This window comes from Pseudoliparis swirei, chromosome 5 (assembly GCF_029220125.1).
Source record: "Pseudoliparis swirei isolate HS2019 ecotype Mariana Trench chromosome 5, NWPU_hadal_v1, whole genome shotgun sequence".
Taxonomy (NCBI): domain Eukaryota; kingdom Metazoa; phylum Chordata; class Actinopteri; order Perciformes; family Liparidae; genus Pseudoliparis; species Pseudoliparis swirei.
This window is the reverse complement of record NC_079392.1, coordinates 11,445,613-11,462,860: the sequence shown is the minus strand read 5'-3', so window position 1 is coordinate 11,462,860 and position 17,248 is coordinate 11,445,613. Positions and strand designations below refer to the sequence as shown.

General features: G+C 42.6%; 1 protein-coding gene across 4 annotated transcripts in view; it reads right to left on the bottom strand.

The window, feature by feature from the left end:
• Positions 1-182: 182 nt before the first annotated feature.
• fnbp1l (formin binding protein 1-like) overlaps positions 183-17,248 on the bottom strand; it is a 39,647-nt gene continuing 22,581 nt past the window's right edge. Inside the window, exons 3-17 of one of the 4 annotated variants that reach the window (XM_056414021.1) lie at positions 16,352-16,402; positions 15,478-15,625; positions 14,567-14,629; positions 13,496-13,600; positions 12,518-12,646; positions 12,035-12,181; positions 11,598-11,855; positions 10,195-10,383; positions 8,128-8,237; positions 7,848-7,980; positions 7,599-7,693; positions 6,523-6,698; positions 6,304-6,341; positions 6,085-6,205; positions 183-4,135 (exon numbers count right to left, since the gene is read on the bottom strand). In XM_056414021.1, the coding sequence (XP_056269996.1) occupies positions 4,128-4,135; positions 6,085-6,205; positions 6,304-6,341; positions 6,523-6,698; positions 7,599-7,693; positions 7,848-7,980; positions 8,128-8,237; positions 10,195-10,383; positions 11,598-11,855; positions 12,035-12,181; positions 12,518-12,646; positions 13,496-13,600; positions 14,567-14,629; positions 15,478-15,625; positions 16,352-16,402 (1,771 nt within the window). In that variant the 3' untranslated portion in view covers positions 183-4,127. Of the gene's footprint in view, positions 4,136-4,506; positions 6,206-6,303; positions 6,342-6,522; positions 6,699-7,598; positions 7,694-7,847; positions 7,981-8,127; positions 8,238-10,194; positions 10,384-11,597; positions 11,856-12,034; positions 12,182-12,517; positions 12,647-13,495; positions 13,601-14,566; positions 14,630-15,477; positions 15,626-16,351; positions 16,403-17,248 lie in introns of those variants that run through there. The other 3 variants (XM_056414020.1, XM_056414022.1, XM_056414023.1) reach the window with 3 other exon arrangements.

Genomic DNA, 17,248 nt, shown 5'->3' with positions numbered 1-17,248 from the left:
ATTAATTTACATCTTAGTTAAAAATGTTAACGACACATTTGAAGGCACTGTGTTTATTTATAATTAAAGCAACATACTAGATTCATTATTTCACATAGTGTTAAACTAAAAAGTCCCCAACAGGTTCCATGAGGAGTTCACTTCCGCTTCCTGCACCGATAGAACGCCACACAAAACAAATCACCGTTTCAATTCCATTTATTTTTATTAGACAATATCTTGGAAGAAGAAGAAAAAAAACTCACATAGTGTCTGATAACATTTAAAGTAAAAATATGTGCACAATACGGAAAGAGAAGTACTGCCATTAGTTTTTACAACACATACAACATGGTAAAACACATTTACATGGATGTCAATATCCTGCGGAATCACCTCGTACCTGCTGCTGCTTTCATTCACTGACCGGATGTTGATGCCGAGTTCTACGGTCATCGCTGTTTTTCCGCAGGACAAACACAAAGATAGGAGTTTAAAAACTAGAGGAATGTCGCCGAAGACGTCGTCTTCTGTTTTTGTTTTCTGGGTGGTCAACGGCACCCCGCTCACAGTAGCTTATCAGGTTTTTGTAAAGAACCGTAACGAGAGGACAAGAACGTCATCATATGCAACATCTCAAAGCTGCTTTATTATTGTGTTTTTGCTTAATATTCAGAAATACAGCACAGTAGCTATTATACTCGCAGTTTGTATATGTATATTAATAGATTTAAAAAAGAACCGTGAATCGAACTTTTGGTGTATTTTGCTCATTTCCAAGCTGCTGCGTACCCGACGTTATGTATTCTTTGATTAAAGGGACAGTACACTCCAAACATGTCTCACGAGCATAAGAAGGAACTGTGGGATCAGAAGGAAACATTTGGAGTCTGTTTGAGTCAGTAAAAAAAATGCCCTGCAAGCATCTTCACAGCAACACTACTCAGCAGGACAGAGGTCACGACCTTTACCTCACATCAGAGGATCGTCATGGCCACTAGGATACATGCTGCATGTCTGAGTGCACATTTAGAATCACAAGCAATGTTCTGCTTTTAGTGCTGAAAGTGGTGCGATTTGTTTCATCCATCTTCTGTTAGTCATTTCGCATAAAAACATAACATCTCAAATAAGCTGCCTTTCTCTGTTTTATATCAATATGAATGGAACACGTTTAAATTTGGGACTTTTCTTTGAAGAAAACCAACACTGGAAGACGTCCATTTAAACTTCTGATAGGCATTATTGACCATTTTATTTTACACTTCATAGACTAAACAATTAAAAATAATGAAAGCAAATTTGTTGCAGCCGTAATTGCTTTAAAAAGAGACACTGACATGAACAGTGCGATTGTATTACCACTCGAACAAAATAAATCTAATGTGCAACACTTAACTGCACCAATCTTATATCATATGTAGTTTCAATTTGATTTGCTGCAGCCAACCAGGAAATCAGATGTGTACAGGAGACGGAAATCACCGATGGATCGGATAACTGGTTATAAATATCAAAAACTGACAGACTGCAGACACGACTCAATTTCATTCGCCTTTTCACTTATTTTTTGCAGAGTTGCATGAAGAGTGACCCCTCCTCTCCCAGATGTACTGTGAATCTGAAGGCTAGCCTGCATTACCCTTTGTTTACCGTTTGTAGAAAACTTGTGGAAGGCAAATCTCTCTCAATGTTCAACTATTTGTCTGATGCGAGACGATCACAGATCGGAGAGTAAAATGTGGAGAAGAAGCGTGACCAGAGTTCAAGTAACAACAGCGACAGCATCATTCTGTACATTTCACAGCTTTCGTGGAAGAAACGCAGACTACAACTACGCGCGAGGCGGCGCCCCCTGCTGTTTACATCGACAAGCAGCGGACCACTGGTGGCATTCTTCTCTTAAATAGCATCAAAAGGAACTCAAAGTATTCTTCAGATGTGTAGTTTTGGTAGTCTCTTAAAAAACAATATACAGTGAATGGTTCAAACAGAGAGACACATTAATTTAAAGAGTCGAGAAAATCATGCGGAACAGAAGTCAGCCATTGCTCGCCTAGTTACAAAAAGAGTATAAAAACCATCAGGAAGAGAAATAACTGGAGACGTTTCCGCTCCTCGCCGCTACACAGTGGTCATTCATAAAGTTCACCTCTCTCCGCAGCCAACACAGACCCTCATTCACCTATCCACTCTTTAACACGTTCATTTTAATCAGATTCAAATGCTGTAGGACTTCAGGGCAAAGTGCATCAGTTCAATTTAAACCTTGTTGTCTCTTGGGAAGAGAGCCAATAAAACATACCTACTAACAATCACCGTGGGAACACATTCAGCATGACATGACGGATGTTAATATGTACAAATCATTCAACGGTAAAACAAACATCGTAGACACGTTTACATGTTAACAGGTATGGAGAGCCCAACAGGCCCAGAGCCCGTTGGGCTCTCCATAAACAAGCACACATGTTGTTCATACATGCCTGCGTGTGTCGTCACATTTACAAAAAACAACTGATAAAAAATGTTCTTTGAAAAAAAAAAAATATTTATTAAATTGTATGGAGATGCACTTGAGTCTCCATGGAGGAAAGGCTGAGCCCAGGTGGCTGATGGGTGATGTAGTCAGGCAGAAATGGAAGACATCCAGAGATATGTGTGGAGTAATCCCTCCACAGTAAAACAACAGGTGTGTTTTAAGGCAGTCGGACTCCATAGACACCGGAGCTCCTCCTTATGTCCGGTGTCAAAGCGGCCCAGTCCGGCTCCGCTGTGGTTTGGTGAGGGAAGGCTCCCACCTGCTGGTCAACTGGTGGCGTTACAAACCCAGGAAGAACAGAGGAAACGTGGGAAAAGAAAGAAAGGGGTAGAGCGGTCCTGTGTTCACCTGGTTGTCCTGTCTGTCCGATGAGTAACTCTGAGTAACATGAAACACACAAACATAAAATCATACCCATGCTTCCATTCAAATATGAGGATGACACGGCGTTCAACACACAGCCCAGCCAATGCACACACACACACACACAAGTTGCAGTTAAAAGGCACATATACGCTGCCCCGATCAAGTTTGGGACACGTTATGGACATGCGAGTGTATGAGAGTGAAGGCAGGCATGAGGAGCAGAGTGGCTCAGGCAGGCAGACATCACCAACAGAGCTCAGGTGATGATGGTGATGATGATGATGATGACCACGACGTCGTTAGTGACAGCTAATAATGTAAGCGCGACTGACCCTAAGAAAAAAGAAAAAAAGGTGACAAACTTTGACAGCCACAAGCTCAAGTCAACATCTATTTCATCTCATTCAGAGCTGGACCAAAACATGTTGGCAGTCTGATTCAGAGAATATTTAAATGTTTTATCTTGAATTGGAGGGGCCATTCTTGATGTTGGAAATAGCCGTTTGACTCGATAAATAGCTCATGACAAGAATGATTCCCTTTGGTGTTTCCAAAGTTTTCAGTCACGTCTCATGGGTTGCTCAGCTGCAACGTCATCTTCTGTGAAGACATGTTCTTTTGGTCAAAATGTTAATTTATGGTTTGCGGAGCAACTCGATTTGAGTGAAAAATGCCGAGCATGCTAACAAAAGAAGCTTTTCCTCCAAAGCGTGGACAGTTTCTATGGAAGAGGATAATTTAATTTACAAAAAAGGGAACGCTATCCCAACAAAGCCCAAAGCAGACGATGGAGGTGGGAAGATGCTCCTGTTCTTATTAAAAATGAGAAATCCACAGAGGACAGCTGCTGTTGCACCGCTCTCTGCCAGCTCAAACCGTAAAGTCATATCAGCCACGCCCCCATTCGTGAGGTCGCAGCAGATACACGAGCGTACTGATGTTCTAGCTTTACTTTGCGAGCTTTTGCAGCTTGAAGAGATTAAAAAATCGTATTATCACCCTTTCTTTGGCTTTGATGTCATCCGTCTACTCTTCTACTTATGACCCTCCCTTCTTCCTCCATTAACATGCTTTGCCGATTTATGAATATGCGAGCATGCAGACATGCAGACCTGCCTCCACTTTATCTGTCTCTCCCTCACTACCTCTCTCTTCCTTGGGTCGCCCCCCACCACCAATTATCAGCACTCAGCGTGAGCCCTCCACCAGCCAATCAAATCGCCCGGCCACCCTGCAGCCCTCAGGAACCTGCGGTCACATAGAGGGGAGAGTGAGTTACAACAAGACGCACAAGGTGCTGCAGGTATATCTCTCTCTCACACACACACACACACACACACGCACGCACAATTAATCTAATCCATTGTATACTTGGCAGCCTTCCGTTTAAACACATTTGACCAGTTGTTGCGCAATAACTGATGTTCCCAGTATCACAAAATCAGGATTCTGATTACGTGATACTGGGTACCGATACATGGCAGCAGCACTTCCCAGGACTCCGCCCCCTTGTTTGTACGACAAGGTGTCGGCTGCAGTAAAAACTCTTTGAGCGGGACTATGTCGAGATGTTGGCGTGAGACACTTGCGGTTACACCATCACGAGGAGCACCAAGGCAAAGCGGTCAGAGCAGGTTTTAATCAGGGACTCAGACAAAGACCAAGAACAGGTGCTTTATGAGTGGAAGATCAAATAAAATACATGATTTGTCAGACACAATTATAGCAATTATTGTTATAACTGAAGTGAAACCGTGTTCACACTGCACACGTCCTTTCTTTAATCTCTTAACTGGAGGTTTTTGAATGTCTGAAATATATTCTCAGTTTACCATGAAAATAAAACAACCAACAATGAATTTATCCCTGAACGAGTTTTATCTGTTTAGCCGTGAGGGATTCTCAGGGGATGAGAAGGAAAACGGAGCACTTCTCCTCCTCCTCAGGCATCTAAAATCCTTTAGCCTGATGAAACACGTCACACCTGATGTCTACACAAAGGACATCGTCTGTGACAACACTGGACTCAACGCACAAACAGAAAACAAGCTGATTTGTTGTAAAGTGATTTATACGTCTTTGTCGATTAATCGTCTTGTAATTTATTTCCTCTCCGGTCTGCACCGCTGGTGAACTTCATTTGTAGCGATTGTACTGCTGATGTTCTCCACAGAGAGGAAACACTCATCTGAATTAATAATTCATCCGAGTGAACGTGGAGTTTAAATATGATCGCAGAAATCAAATCCATTTAAAATGTTGTATTTCCATATTTTGACATTGCAATTGACAGTAAAGAGTTCAGTAGTCGTGAGAGAAGTTTTCTGTTGAAGTGAGTCATTTTTTATTTAATTTTTTCTATTTAACTATTTATTTGTGAACCAATTCTAAAGATCTGCGTCTGCAGTGGGAGCCAATGGGCTCGTGGTAGGAAACGTAACACATTGCTGGTTCTGGACTTTAAGTGGGATTTCTTTTGGCAATCATTAAAAATGAAGAATAACAGCAGCGTCATCCTTTAAAACCTCCAGCTCTGCTCTGAAAGGACACGTCATCTTAAGGACTAAATCACCGGAAGCGTGATGGCACAGGTAACACAGAAAAACACACACACGCACACACACACGCACCAAAACAAAAACAGATACAATCAGAACATCTTCAAGCTATGCCGACACACACATCTAAAGAGCTTAAAGTCTGTTTTAAATGTCTCCAGTTTTTTTTTTTTTAAACATAAAAATTAATCAAAAATAAATTGTTTCTCGTATATTACATAAAACGTTAACACTTTGATCGATGACAAGTGGTGTAGCAAGAGGCTCAAAACAGCAGTAGTGACATCTTTAAAAACACACACACACACACACACATAAAATGCCTAATGTTCAACATACAAATCACTCAAACGCCATCATATAAGTCTCTGTGACCTTCGACACTCACCTCGGGAACATCAGAGCCACAGATATGAGAGGAGGACGCATGATTACAGGGTTAGAGGGGTACACGGGAGGACAGAGAGATGGGATGGAAATTAGAAAAACAGATGAACGTCCATGCAGGTGTTGAGATGCCGATTGTTTTCTCCTTTTGTCGTGTTATTTTGAGGAAGAGAAAGCAGGGAGGATGGTGAGGACGACAGGCGGGATGAGAGGACAGACCACAGTGGTAGCTTCAGATGTAGGTGACGGCACCTTTGCTGTTTCTCTCCATGGTGATTTCGACGTAGGAAGTGGGCACGTAGCCCTCCTCGCCGCTCTGCTTCCTCGCCCGTGTCCAGCCGTCGCCTTTATCCTCCTCGATGATGTACAACACCTGGAGTGGGAAATACAATGTCACATGTTCATTCATTTGACACGACCGTGACGGCTTTCCGGATGAGCGGTGAGTTAAAGCCACCGAGCGAGCATTACCTCGTCCTCCGCCATCACCAGCGTGCCCTCGTTCTGACCTGAGTGTCAACAAAACCACAGAGTCATTAAACACACAGCCAGGACCGCTTTGGACCACTTCAACGACTGGGAGTTCAGCTGGTATGTTGACGGTTGGCTTTATGTGGGAGCAGTGGGCTCCCCTCCATTCATTTCTCACATTCCACAGATAACTTGACACCGAATGCCGCCGGTCCTCACCGTCGAAGGAGTAGAGCGCTTTGCAGTGCCCGAGGACGGGCAGCGGGTCGTCGTCGTCGAACTCGTCGTCGAACTCGTGCAGCTCGGGGTTCGGCTGCCCGGGCTTCGGAGGACTGGTGCGCAGTTGAGGCGTGTGATGCTCCTGACTGGTGTCATCGGTGTAACTGCCCTCGGGACTGATGGGAAACGGGCAGAGCTTGGCGTTTGCGTGGCTAAGACCGATCCCTTCACCGTATTCCCACGAGCAAACATGTATGTTAGCGGGAACATTTTGTCGAGCGGTCAACTTTCTGAAATAAATCCAGAGTAAGCTGCACCACTGGATGAAAAAAGGAAGATGGCAACCTTCGTATGTCGTGGATATGTTTCACCTCCATTCAATGTGGAATGAACCAAATTCAACAACGACAACAGAATCGAGAGCAATGTTTCATTTCAATGGGTCTGAGATTTGAAAATATATATTTTTTTTAAATGCCCAACATTTTTTTTTACAAACACTGATGTAATCAGATTCTAGACAATTCAGACCAAAGTACAAATTCATTCATAGATTATTGAATTGAATATTATGAACACATTATTTATTGGAAGCTTCATTCTACGTATTTGTGGAATTGTATACTTTTTATATGTTTAGCCGACCTGATGAAGATACTTTCTAAATTACAGAAGAAATGCATTTTAACTACTTAAATGGAAGAATACCAATTTAACTCTACCTTCAATTTCCCTTATGATAAGTTCCAAAGGTCTCCAAAAGTAATTATTATTTGGAATATTTACTTAATGGTGCCATAAACAAACACTCAAATAGAGAAGAAGAAGACGAAGCATACTCTAAATCCAGCGAGTGTGATCGTGTGTTTTCATAGAAGTACCGTCACAATAGTTTGTAGACTCTCATAATCATAACTTCATGGTCTATATTACCTACTGAACTGATTAGCTCAGCACTTCTCAAATGGGGTACGTGAAGGCACTCCAGGGGGTACGTGAGATTAAAAATACATAAATTCGAAAGGAAAACTCAGCATGCCACCCATGAATCCCTAATGTTGACATGTTTGGTTTACCTCTCTCTGCCTTGAGGAGTGTGATGGTGGTTGTCAGCGCTGTGTCTTCTGTCTCCTCTGCTGCTCTGCTTTCCCTCCACCTCAGATAACCAAGTCTGCCAACCGAGAAGTCCATTGTGATCGACCCATCTTCCACACTTCTCTTTACGTCGTTCACCCACTTTCTCCTCTTACCCTCCACTTCTGTCTTGGGTTTTAGAGTCGGGTAATTTTGGCTCTATTTACATCGGCACCGTCTTCCTATCATACCTCGTTTTTGTGTCTCTCCGACCGCAGCTTCTCCATGTTACATATGGTCTCTGATATCTTGGGCTGCAGGCTGCTGGGATCTCCCATCTGTGGATTCTTCTCGTACACGTCCTTCATCTTGTTTAGGGCATCTCTGAAAGACACAGAACAAACACGCACTGGGGGTTGATGGGATGGACTGACGAGGATACGCACATACACGCTGGCTTCGTTTTCCCTGAATTGATTGTATTCTGGTTCTGAGGTGTGGATGAGTGTGGAATAAAGGGCCGGGCCAAACCTCTGATCCATCTCTTTCTGGAGCTCTTTGCTGAGTTCGTCGATCCTCTGCTGCAGCCTCTTCCTCCTCTGCTCGGGGGGTAAGTGGCTGAAATCCTCCAGGGAAGGGGCCTGGTGGTAAAAAAACAAATACAAATAAATAGATAAATAAACATCTTAAACTACACCCCAACACATAATGAAGTCAGTAAGGTGGAGCAATGCTCCTAGGAACAAAAGTTGGAATAAAGATGAATCTCTGATGATTAAAAGAAGACATTCAAATAAGCAGCTTAAATCGACACGTAGTTGTTGCACTCCAAATTAACCAAAATAAGGAAGTTAACAAAAGGTAGATAATCGAAATTCAAACTGCAGAATATAAATCTTAAAATGTCCGGCAGTAAAACTGCACAAAGTTCATTTGTGAACTCAGAAAACGAATTAACAATCAATAACTTGGGATAAATGATAATTCATACTTGTTTGCCAGGTTGTCAAACAAGTCAAATTGTTATTCTGTTCCATTCTGTTGCTTTCTAATTACAATTATTTAGTCTCTGAAGTTGCCTTCTGAGACTGTGTGAGTACTGGCCAGGTCAACCGTCCAGTAGGAGACATTAAATGGAGAAAAAAGGGACGAAAAGGGAGGAACTCTGACTGGATTAATGTGGGTGTAGTATTATATATGGCAGGACCTCTATTTTAACGAGGTAAGGAGACGCTACCATCACTAAAGGTTTCATAATGTGAAGTGAGGTTACATTCACCGCCACCTACCCTGCTGGGTCTTCACTGCCCCCCCCCCCCACACACACACACTTACCAACTTGACTGACCACTGACGCGTTAACCGTAACCATAGGAAGACAAACAACACGGGATGCTGGTTAGTTGTCAGCATGTCAAACAGCCACCAACAAGCCGGTTGGTCAGCATGGAAACCAGTCCGATACGCGTTCCCAGTGTTTCAAGAAGGTGAACCTCCATGACACCATCAAAAGTTAACCACTGCACACCTGGGCAGGTAGTATGAATATTCTTCAATAGGTCATGTTTACGAAATAATAAGAATTTAATGCATATGGACTGTTGAATATTCATACTAGCCTGCTGGTGTCCAAATATTCAACAAGGGAGGTTTTCCTTTGCAGGGAGGCATCATTTATTTATTTCTCTCATCTTTGGTGTCAAATTACAAAAATAAACTTTCAATTTTGAAAATGCTTTTTGTGATAGTAACATGGTGACTTTTCATTGCTGATTAAAGAATGAGAACTATCACTCATTCAGGCAAATTAGGCAAGTTCATATCAAATTGATCAAATCCTCTTCCTGTCTGGAAAACATCCCTCTAAATTCGATGATATTCAATAAGCACAAGTTATGTCAGCCAGCTGATCTGAGCAAGAACCAATCAGGCGTTGGCTTGGCACTGAAGCCAGGTGTTCTTCTCAAGTTTGTTAAACTGTCTGAAAGCAGAAGGTTCTGCTTCAGAACATATAACACCGTCAGCAGAACCACTCCAACACACACACACACACACACACCTTCCAGTGGAAAGCAACCGCAGAGCAACACACCGGATGTTAGACACACTTTGCTCTGTCCCCATTTTACCCACAACACTGCAACCAGAGCGTGGAAATACATCCTAATCCTGCACAAGCACACACACACACACACACACACACACACATATACACACATGCACACACACACCAACAATCACCATGGATCCTCCATCTTGTGACTGAAGCACAAATCTGTTCATAGATGAAAGAAGAGAGAAGCACACACAAACAAAAGAAATGCAGGGAATGAGGAAGGGGGGAAGGAGAAACAACCCGAGAGACAAACCCAGAGGAAAGAAATGAGAGAAACACAACGTGGTGCCTGCAAGTTTCAGCGGATTGAAATTAAAGTTAATATTAATCAAATCAGAAAAGCAGATGGTATCTAAAAAATATATATTTTTAAATTTAACATATTTTCTTGAAATTGCAGACACCCTGTAGAAGAAATTCATAAAACAAAAATCAAATCAAAAGTCAAATCAGGCACACGAGAACGCTACTTCCTGTCTCACCCCTCTCCTGAGGAGCCTCAAATTCTGTGGGATTCTGGGTACTGTAGTCTTTATCTCAGACAGATAGTGACTCACTGAGTCAGTGCTGAACCGGGGTGGAGGAAAGATATGGGAGGTGGACTTGGGATGGGAGGAGGAGGAGGAGGAGGAGGAGGAGGAAGGTGGTGGAGGAGGAAGGGAGGAAGGGGACTGGTGGGGAGCAGGAAGAGAGGACAAAGCCAGAGGTCAGGATGACACATTCTTCATCATTAAAGCATCCAGGTTTACATGGAGAATATGCACAGTCATGATAAGAGTCATAAGCATGACACGTGTGTGACTGTTCCTTGTTTGATATGAAAACAACATATTTTCTAAAAATCCTCAAAGGGTGACGGGATCCTACATGAACGTCATATTTCATAACAAAGTTAGATCAATTTAAGTTACCTTACATACAATATTGAGATACACATACATATATATATATTATTTTTTTTACTTGAATTGTTCCATTTGTCATGAATATGTAACGTGACAGAGAAAAACCTTGAGACTTTAAGCCACTTTACATTTAAGGGCTTTAAAAGTCGGACTTGTTGAAAACTTTAAACTGACCCATGTACACAAACACACACACGCGATCCATCACACACGTTTCCTGATACTGTGAGGCGGGTGATGCCAGCAGAAACCAACAGCAGAGGTAATGATTAACCAACAAGGGCTTTATGGAGAGGGGCAAGGTCCACGGAGTGTATCGGAGAAAAGATTTGAGCGCGCTGCTGCAAACGCTGGCAAGGTGACAAAAACCTTCAACTCAAGACGAGATGAGAAAAACTACTGAGGAGCGGCGGGAGTCATAAAACACGAGCGTTCAGCATGTGACCTGCAGCATGCCGCTTCTGTTCAGCTGCAGGGTCGTGAACCTTTACTGTGGCGTGGACTAGAAGGAGTGTGAGGAGGGGAACATGTGTTCTCAAACTGGCTGTAAACGGTTCTACTGTCCATAGTAAGGACAGTATATGACATCGCCACTTAAATACGAGTTAAAAATAGACTTATTAATGTTTGTTTGGTAGTAGTTTTCCCAGAAGAGGTTGCTTTCTATCTATGCAGTTTAAAAAAGGTTACTTATGCCACCAGAGAACCACCCTAGTGTCAGTACTAGTCAAACCACTCGGAGGAAGGGGCGACGCTCAACTTGAGAAATCTTCTGAACGAGGTCGATTCACAACGCTAACCACTTTGATTATTCCCAATCATTCTTTCTTCTTCTCAGCTATGGCATATTGTTGTTGGTCTACTCTAGATGACGACGCTGTCGTCATTCTATCTTAAAAGTTATATTTTCTGGCACTTCACAAAATAAAAATGCAACATAAACAACCTAAAACACGACAAGCAGCCTTCACTCCTCGTACCTTAGGTTTCTTCCCAAACAGCCACAGCTTGTTCTTGGTCCTACTCATCGGGTGTTTTGGGTCGGGTCGAGACCCGGGGGTCCCGTCTCGGTCTCGGTCTCGGTCTCGGTCTCGGTCTCTCTCTCGGTCTCCCTTGGGTGTGTTGCTGATTGTCCCGTCTGATCCGGATCGGCTCAGATTCTGACTGAAGTCCTCAAAGGGGAAGTCGCCTGGGGGGTCGAAGCCCGACTTAAACGACTCCACGACAATGGCTGAATCCTGGGAAGAAGGGATGATGGAGACAGAGGAATGGTGGGAGACAAAAGGAGAGACGCCGGGCAAATAAAAATAGGTTCTCCTCTTCCATCCCTCACCAAAGGTTAAGAAACGGCGCATTTCTTCAGGAAACTTTTCAGGAGATGGTTGTGATCGTTTTCTCTCCCCACTGTACTACATACCCTTCGCACGTTGACAGCTTTGGCCGCAGAGACCATCCCTTCTAGACATTTGGAGACGATAGGAATGACTCTCCGCTCCGCCTCGGCAAAGCTCCGGTACGTCTCTCCGAGCTTCACCGTTCGGCGGTCATCCATGTCCTGTAAATTCTGTCGGAGGGAGCCGAGACATTGGCATGAACGCTCTTAACTGACACTTCTGCAAAACTTTTAGCAGCAAACAACGAGTCAGAGTAAGCAGACCACTTCTCTCGGCAGCGAGTCAGTTCTTTAGCAACAGTTTACATGAGACAAGCTGCTAAATTAAACATTCAATGGGGCACTTTCTCTAAACATGACAGTGTGTCTGTTTCTGACAGAGCTGATTTAAAACATTACAAATAGGTCAAATTGGAGGTAAAAAGTGAATGTTTTTGGGGGTTAATAATGATTGTATTTCGAATCCCTACAAGAACATAAACTACAGTACACCACGCGTGCTTCTACCTTGAAGATGTGCGGTACGGCGTTGTTGAAATGTTTCCACTGCTCTGCGTTGAAGTTCTGCAGCTGGGCCGCATACTCGTTCTTACTCTCGTCCGCCATGTGAGTGCGCAGGTAAAACTGGGCTTTGGCCTGAACGCGTACAGAAACACAAACAACAGAACCGTCAGCTGGCACCTCAGCAACCTCTCGTTCGCCCATCATCACCACGCGAGGGAGTCGCACGGATAACGGTACTTAGAGAAAGACTTCTATCAATAAAATACAGATTTACAAACCTATATAGAACTACGACTCACTTTAAAAGGAGCATTCCTAAATCCTTATACATATTGACTGAGGAGATTTTTTTTTTAAATTCGGTTTGTTCCAGTTGTTCCAACTACTGACCAGATTGTCATGAAACTTGGTGGAAGGGTGTATTGTGGGCCACGAAAGGACCAATTAAATGTTGGAGCATATCCCAAACACAGGGCAAATCCACACAATATTTTTCACTTTTGGTAACATTGCAGAATATGGCATTTGGCCTTGGCGGAGGTCCGAACTCTCGGGAGTTCCCTTCTAGTTTCCACAGTTTTCAGTTAAGAACAATTTTTAGACAGTACCTCATCTTAAAAACAAGACTTAGTGGGCAGTGCTTTACCCGCTATTTGGAAAGGTTTATTTTCCTTCGAGCTTTAACTCAATTCACCTCGTCTAATTATACAGTAAGTGTGGAGGGAAAATGGAGCTACAGTATAATTTGATAGGCATCAATTATACACTGCTAACTTTAAATAAAACTACATATTTAATTGCTGAAATGTTACTGTCAAAAGACGAAAAAACTGCGTTTGATCCCAGTTAAGAATTTAGCTCCGGCTCATCCAATAATTTCAGTCATGTGCCCACTAGAGACTGAAAGTAAACATGCTGGTCTTTTCACTGACAATAGAAGAAAGGGGAAGCCGGCTCAAAGACAAACTAATTACTTCCTACCTTCTCCACCTCGGACTTGGTGGCGTTGATGTCATTATCTAACCGGTCGTAGCTAATCTGGGATTTCTCTGCTTCTTTACACTCTCTCTCAAACTTCCTTTTACTCTGAAAAACAGACGCAAAGACAGAAAAAGAAAGAGGGCACAATGTTAATAAAATTATCAAGAAACACAAAGAATACAGGGTATAACCTCTTCATTATAATGCAACCTCCCTCTTTCATGTGAATGAGAGTTTTTTTTAAAAGCCAGAGAGGGAGGGAGATGAATCAGGAAGAGAGAGATAGTTTACTTCCTGCCAGCCCATCTGGGTCACATTATTAGTGAAAAAAACACAGTGAATAGTTGAGACATTACAGTCCAGTCACCGAGTAGTCACTACAGACCACACTCCTCACATCACATGTGCCAGAACAAAGTAATTTAACTAACTGGCCGACAAATTTAACTGTGCATGTCCTATTACAATTTTAATTTAAAGCAGCAATTCGCTTTTCAGCTGTTCTGGAATTGTGGTGGTTAATTACACATGGTCTAATGAGCGGATTGTTCTAAAATAGCAGAGCAAATGCAATTATGTGACCTCAGGAGTGAACAAACAAAATCTCTCTCTGGAGGATTTTAGAAGCCAACTAGAAGATTGTAGAAGCCCATGGGCCTTGGCTTCATATTGATTTGGGAGAGGCTGGTGTACACACTACCGCCTCTCTGTGAGTGTGTGTGTGTGTGTGTCCTGGTCCTGGCACCTATCTCTGGTCCCCACTGACTGGGAAAATAGCCAAACAAGAAGAAACAGTCCATTCTCAGACTGTACTTTGTATTGATTTGAACCAAACAGTACAGGAGCAGAAAACACCATTTTGATATGAAAACATATGTATAAGAATGACATGTAAGAGATAAGTATGAGAAATGTCATATTTGTGGAATCAGTGGATCAGTTTGTCCTACAGTAAACTTTGTGAGCATGTATTGCATTTTTTAGGAGGAGGAGACGAGTACAGCTGGCTGTCCCAAAGAGAAAAAGAAGAGAATATCTACACTAAATACTGTAGTCTCTCTCCTCACTTACGTTGTCCATCTGTTTCCAGCATTGATCCAAATGCTGCTGGGCCTTTCTGCCCTCCTGTAGATGCTGCTCAGATACACACACAAATACACAAACACACACACAAACACAAGACATTTAAACAGAAAAACACACATAAATAGTGTATATAAAAAGACATTCGTATACACATACAAAATGACTGGACTTTTTTTACACAATTACAATCCACTTGAAAGTGAAGTGTTGAGGCCACAGACTAAGAGTCTAGTGACTAAAGCAGTAAAATGACAAATGTAGTCTTATACTGCACTGAAAACTCGTTATTCATTATGAACCGTTTTGTAATCATATTAAGCTGACCTTCAGTTGGGGCTGTTTTGACCATATCCTATTTCCAAGGTCAAGAATTGGAACAATGTATATGTAGCATATATATGTCTGTTGAATTAAGACAGTGATACCCCTCGTTTTTTTTAACATTAAAATACAAACAAAAATCAGCTTCTTTACCGTTTTAAGACATCATTGTGTCAGACATAAAGAAGTAGGACTGAAAACAACAGCTTGTCCATCGTGCCTTACAATGTGATATTTCATGCTCGACAAGAAGGGGGCGCTGTTCTTCTAAAGCCCATTGATCTCAGACGCTCAGAGCTTATGGCATCAGCAGATGGTGGAAGTAAAAAAACAGATGGTTGACATCACATCCAACAATATTTATCCTCTTGAGTGAAGCCAAACTGAAAATAAATGCACACGAGGCGACACACAGGATACAAAGGGCACACGGCAACATCCGTTTCATGACAGGAAGCGACAGGCTTTTCCCAGAGCGTTGGTCTGAATTATCAATAGACGCACTGTGAAATGTATCCCTCGTATTCAATAATACCCAGAGGGCAGTGGGGTATGGCATCTGGGAGCGTACTCACGTGCTTCCTCTCCGCTTTGATGTCTTGGCTGTACCTCATCAGCTCTCCGTACACCTTGTGATCCATCTCCTCCGCCACCACCTCCCTCTGGCCAGCATAGTCGTTGAGCTCATTCAGTACGGAGTAGAAGGACAGACATGATGTGAACCTGCACGCATGTGAATATGTGATTATCGAGGCGTGCCGCAAACACGCTTCCTTTCTGGCTCCCACGTGCGTCTGCAGTCATACAGAGTTCGTTGAGAGCCGAAGTGACACACTAACATCTACAGGGTAATATTGGGAGTGATTTTAGTGCATGCTCGTTCTGTCGTGGGATATGTAATATTATTGCATGAATGACATGACCAATTTAACATGATCTTTTTTGCAAAGGTTACTCTGCGACTTCTTTCCCGAGACATATGATTCATAAATGCGTAGACATTTGTCAGGACCTTACATTTCTGTGTAGAAACAGTGATGAATGCGACTTAAAATAAATATCTACAAACTCGGTCGTTTTATGAGGTTTCTTTACAAAGGTGTGATAATGTGTCACATCTACCAAGAGCAGTATTCAGGAAACACATGTAACACTGTTTTTTCTACTTAGGGGAAAAACGTTTGAGTGCAAAACATTTCTGCGCTCTGCATAAAGTGTGAAAGCGTGGTTGTCAACAGTCACATGGCACACCTGTTTCAAAGAGGATGAAGGGTGAGTGGGCGTACCAATTTTTATTATGTCGAGTATTGGTGTCAAATGACCAATTAAACCGTTTGTAAATTTGCAGTCAGACCAAATGAATGGAAAGAGCTTCCAGTGTGCAGACCTCCACAAGTAAACACAAGCAGAAAGACTGGAAAATAGAAACAATTATTCAATTTTACTCACCTGGGCTCCTCTTCTTTAGAGCGCTTGGGACAGTATTTCTTCACCAAGTTCCTGTTAGGAAAAGAGAGAGAGAAAGAGAGAGAGAGAGAGAGAAACAGACATAGAGGTTAAAGATACTGTCTGATATTTTAAGCCTGGTGGTAAGTCAGTCAGAGACACACACACACACACACACACACACACACACACACACACACACACACACACACACAGTCTCAGTGTTTTAATAAAAGATGAATCAAAGATTTGAACATCAAAGCTTCTGCCTGTTCGTTCCCTCAGGCTCTGACAATACAGACAACAGTACATCAGGGAGTTAATTATTTAACTAGAGAGCAGAGGCTTCTATGAGTGTGTGTGTGTGTGTGTGTGTGTGTGTGCGCGTGGGAGTTTGCAACAACAACAAAAAGGAGCCTTAATTCCTTATCTGAACTGCATGTACAGTAAAAATGTGCATACACAACTCCATCTTTGATCATTCTTCAGACCTGCAGAAGCAGCACAGTGTGTGTGTGTGTGTGTGTGTGTGTGTATGCATGTGCATGTGTGTGTGCATTTGTGTGTGTGTGTGTGTGTGTGTTACATATTCTGAAGGGATTCCCCCTCTTTGAAAGCAAACCACTGGGACTCTACTGGTTTTTAATAAGGGTTCTTGTGTTGCAACATTGGGATTTAAAACCAGTAAATTAAATATATCACCACAACATGAATGCCTTCATTTCAACATGTTCAATGCTTTGCACCACCGAGTGCTGATACTGTCCAGCGTTACTTTAATAATATGTGCATGCTTGAGAACAGGCTGCCCAAAAAAACCAGTCTGTGTTTGGGATGAAGAACATGTCATGGTCCAACATGAAGCCATGTCAAGAACGTCTGACCGGATGATCGTCACGA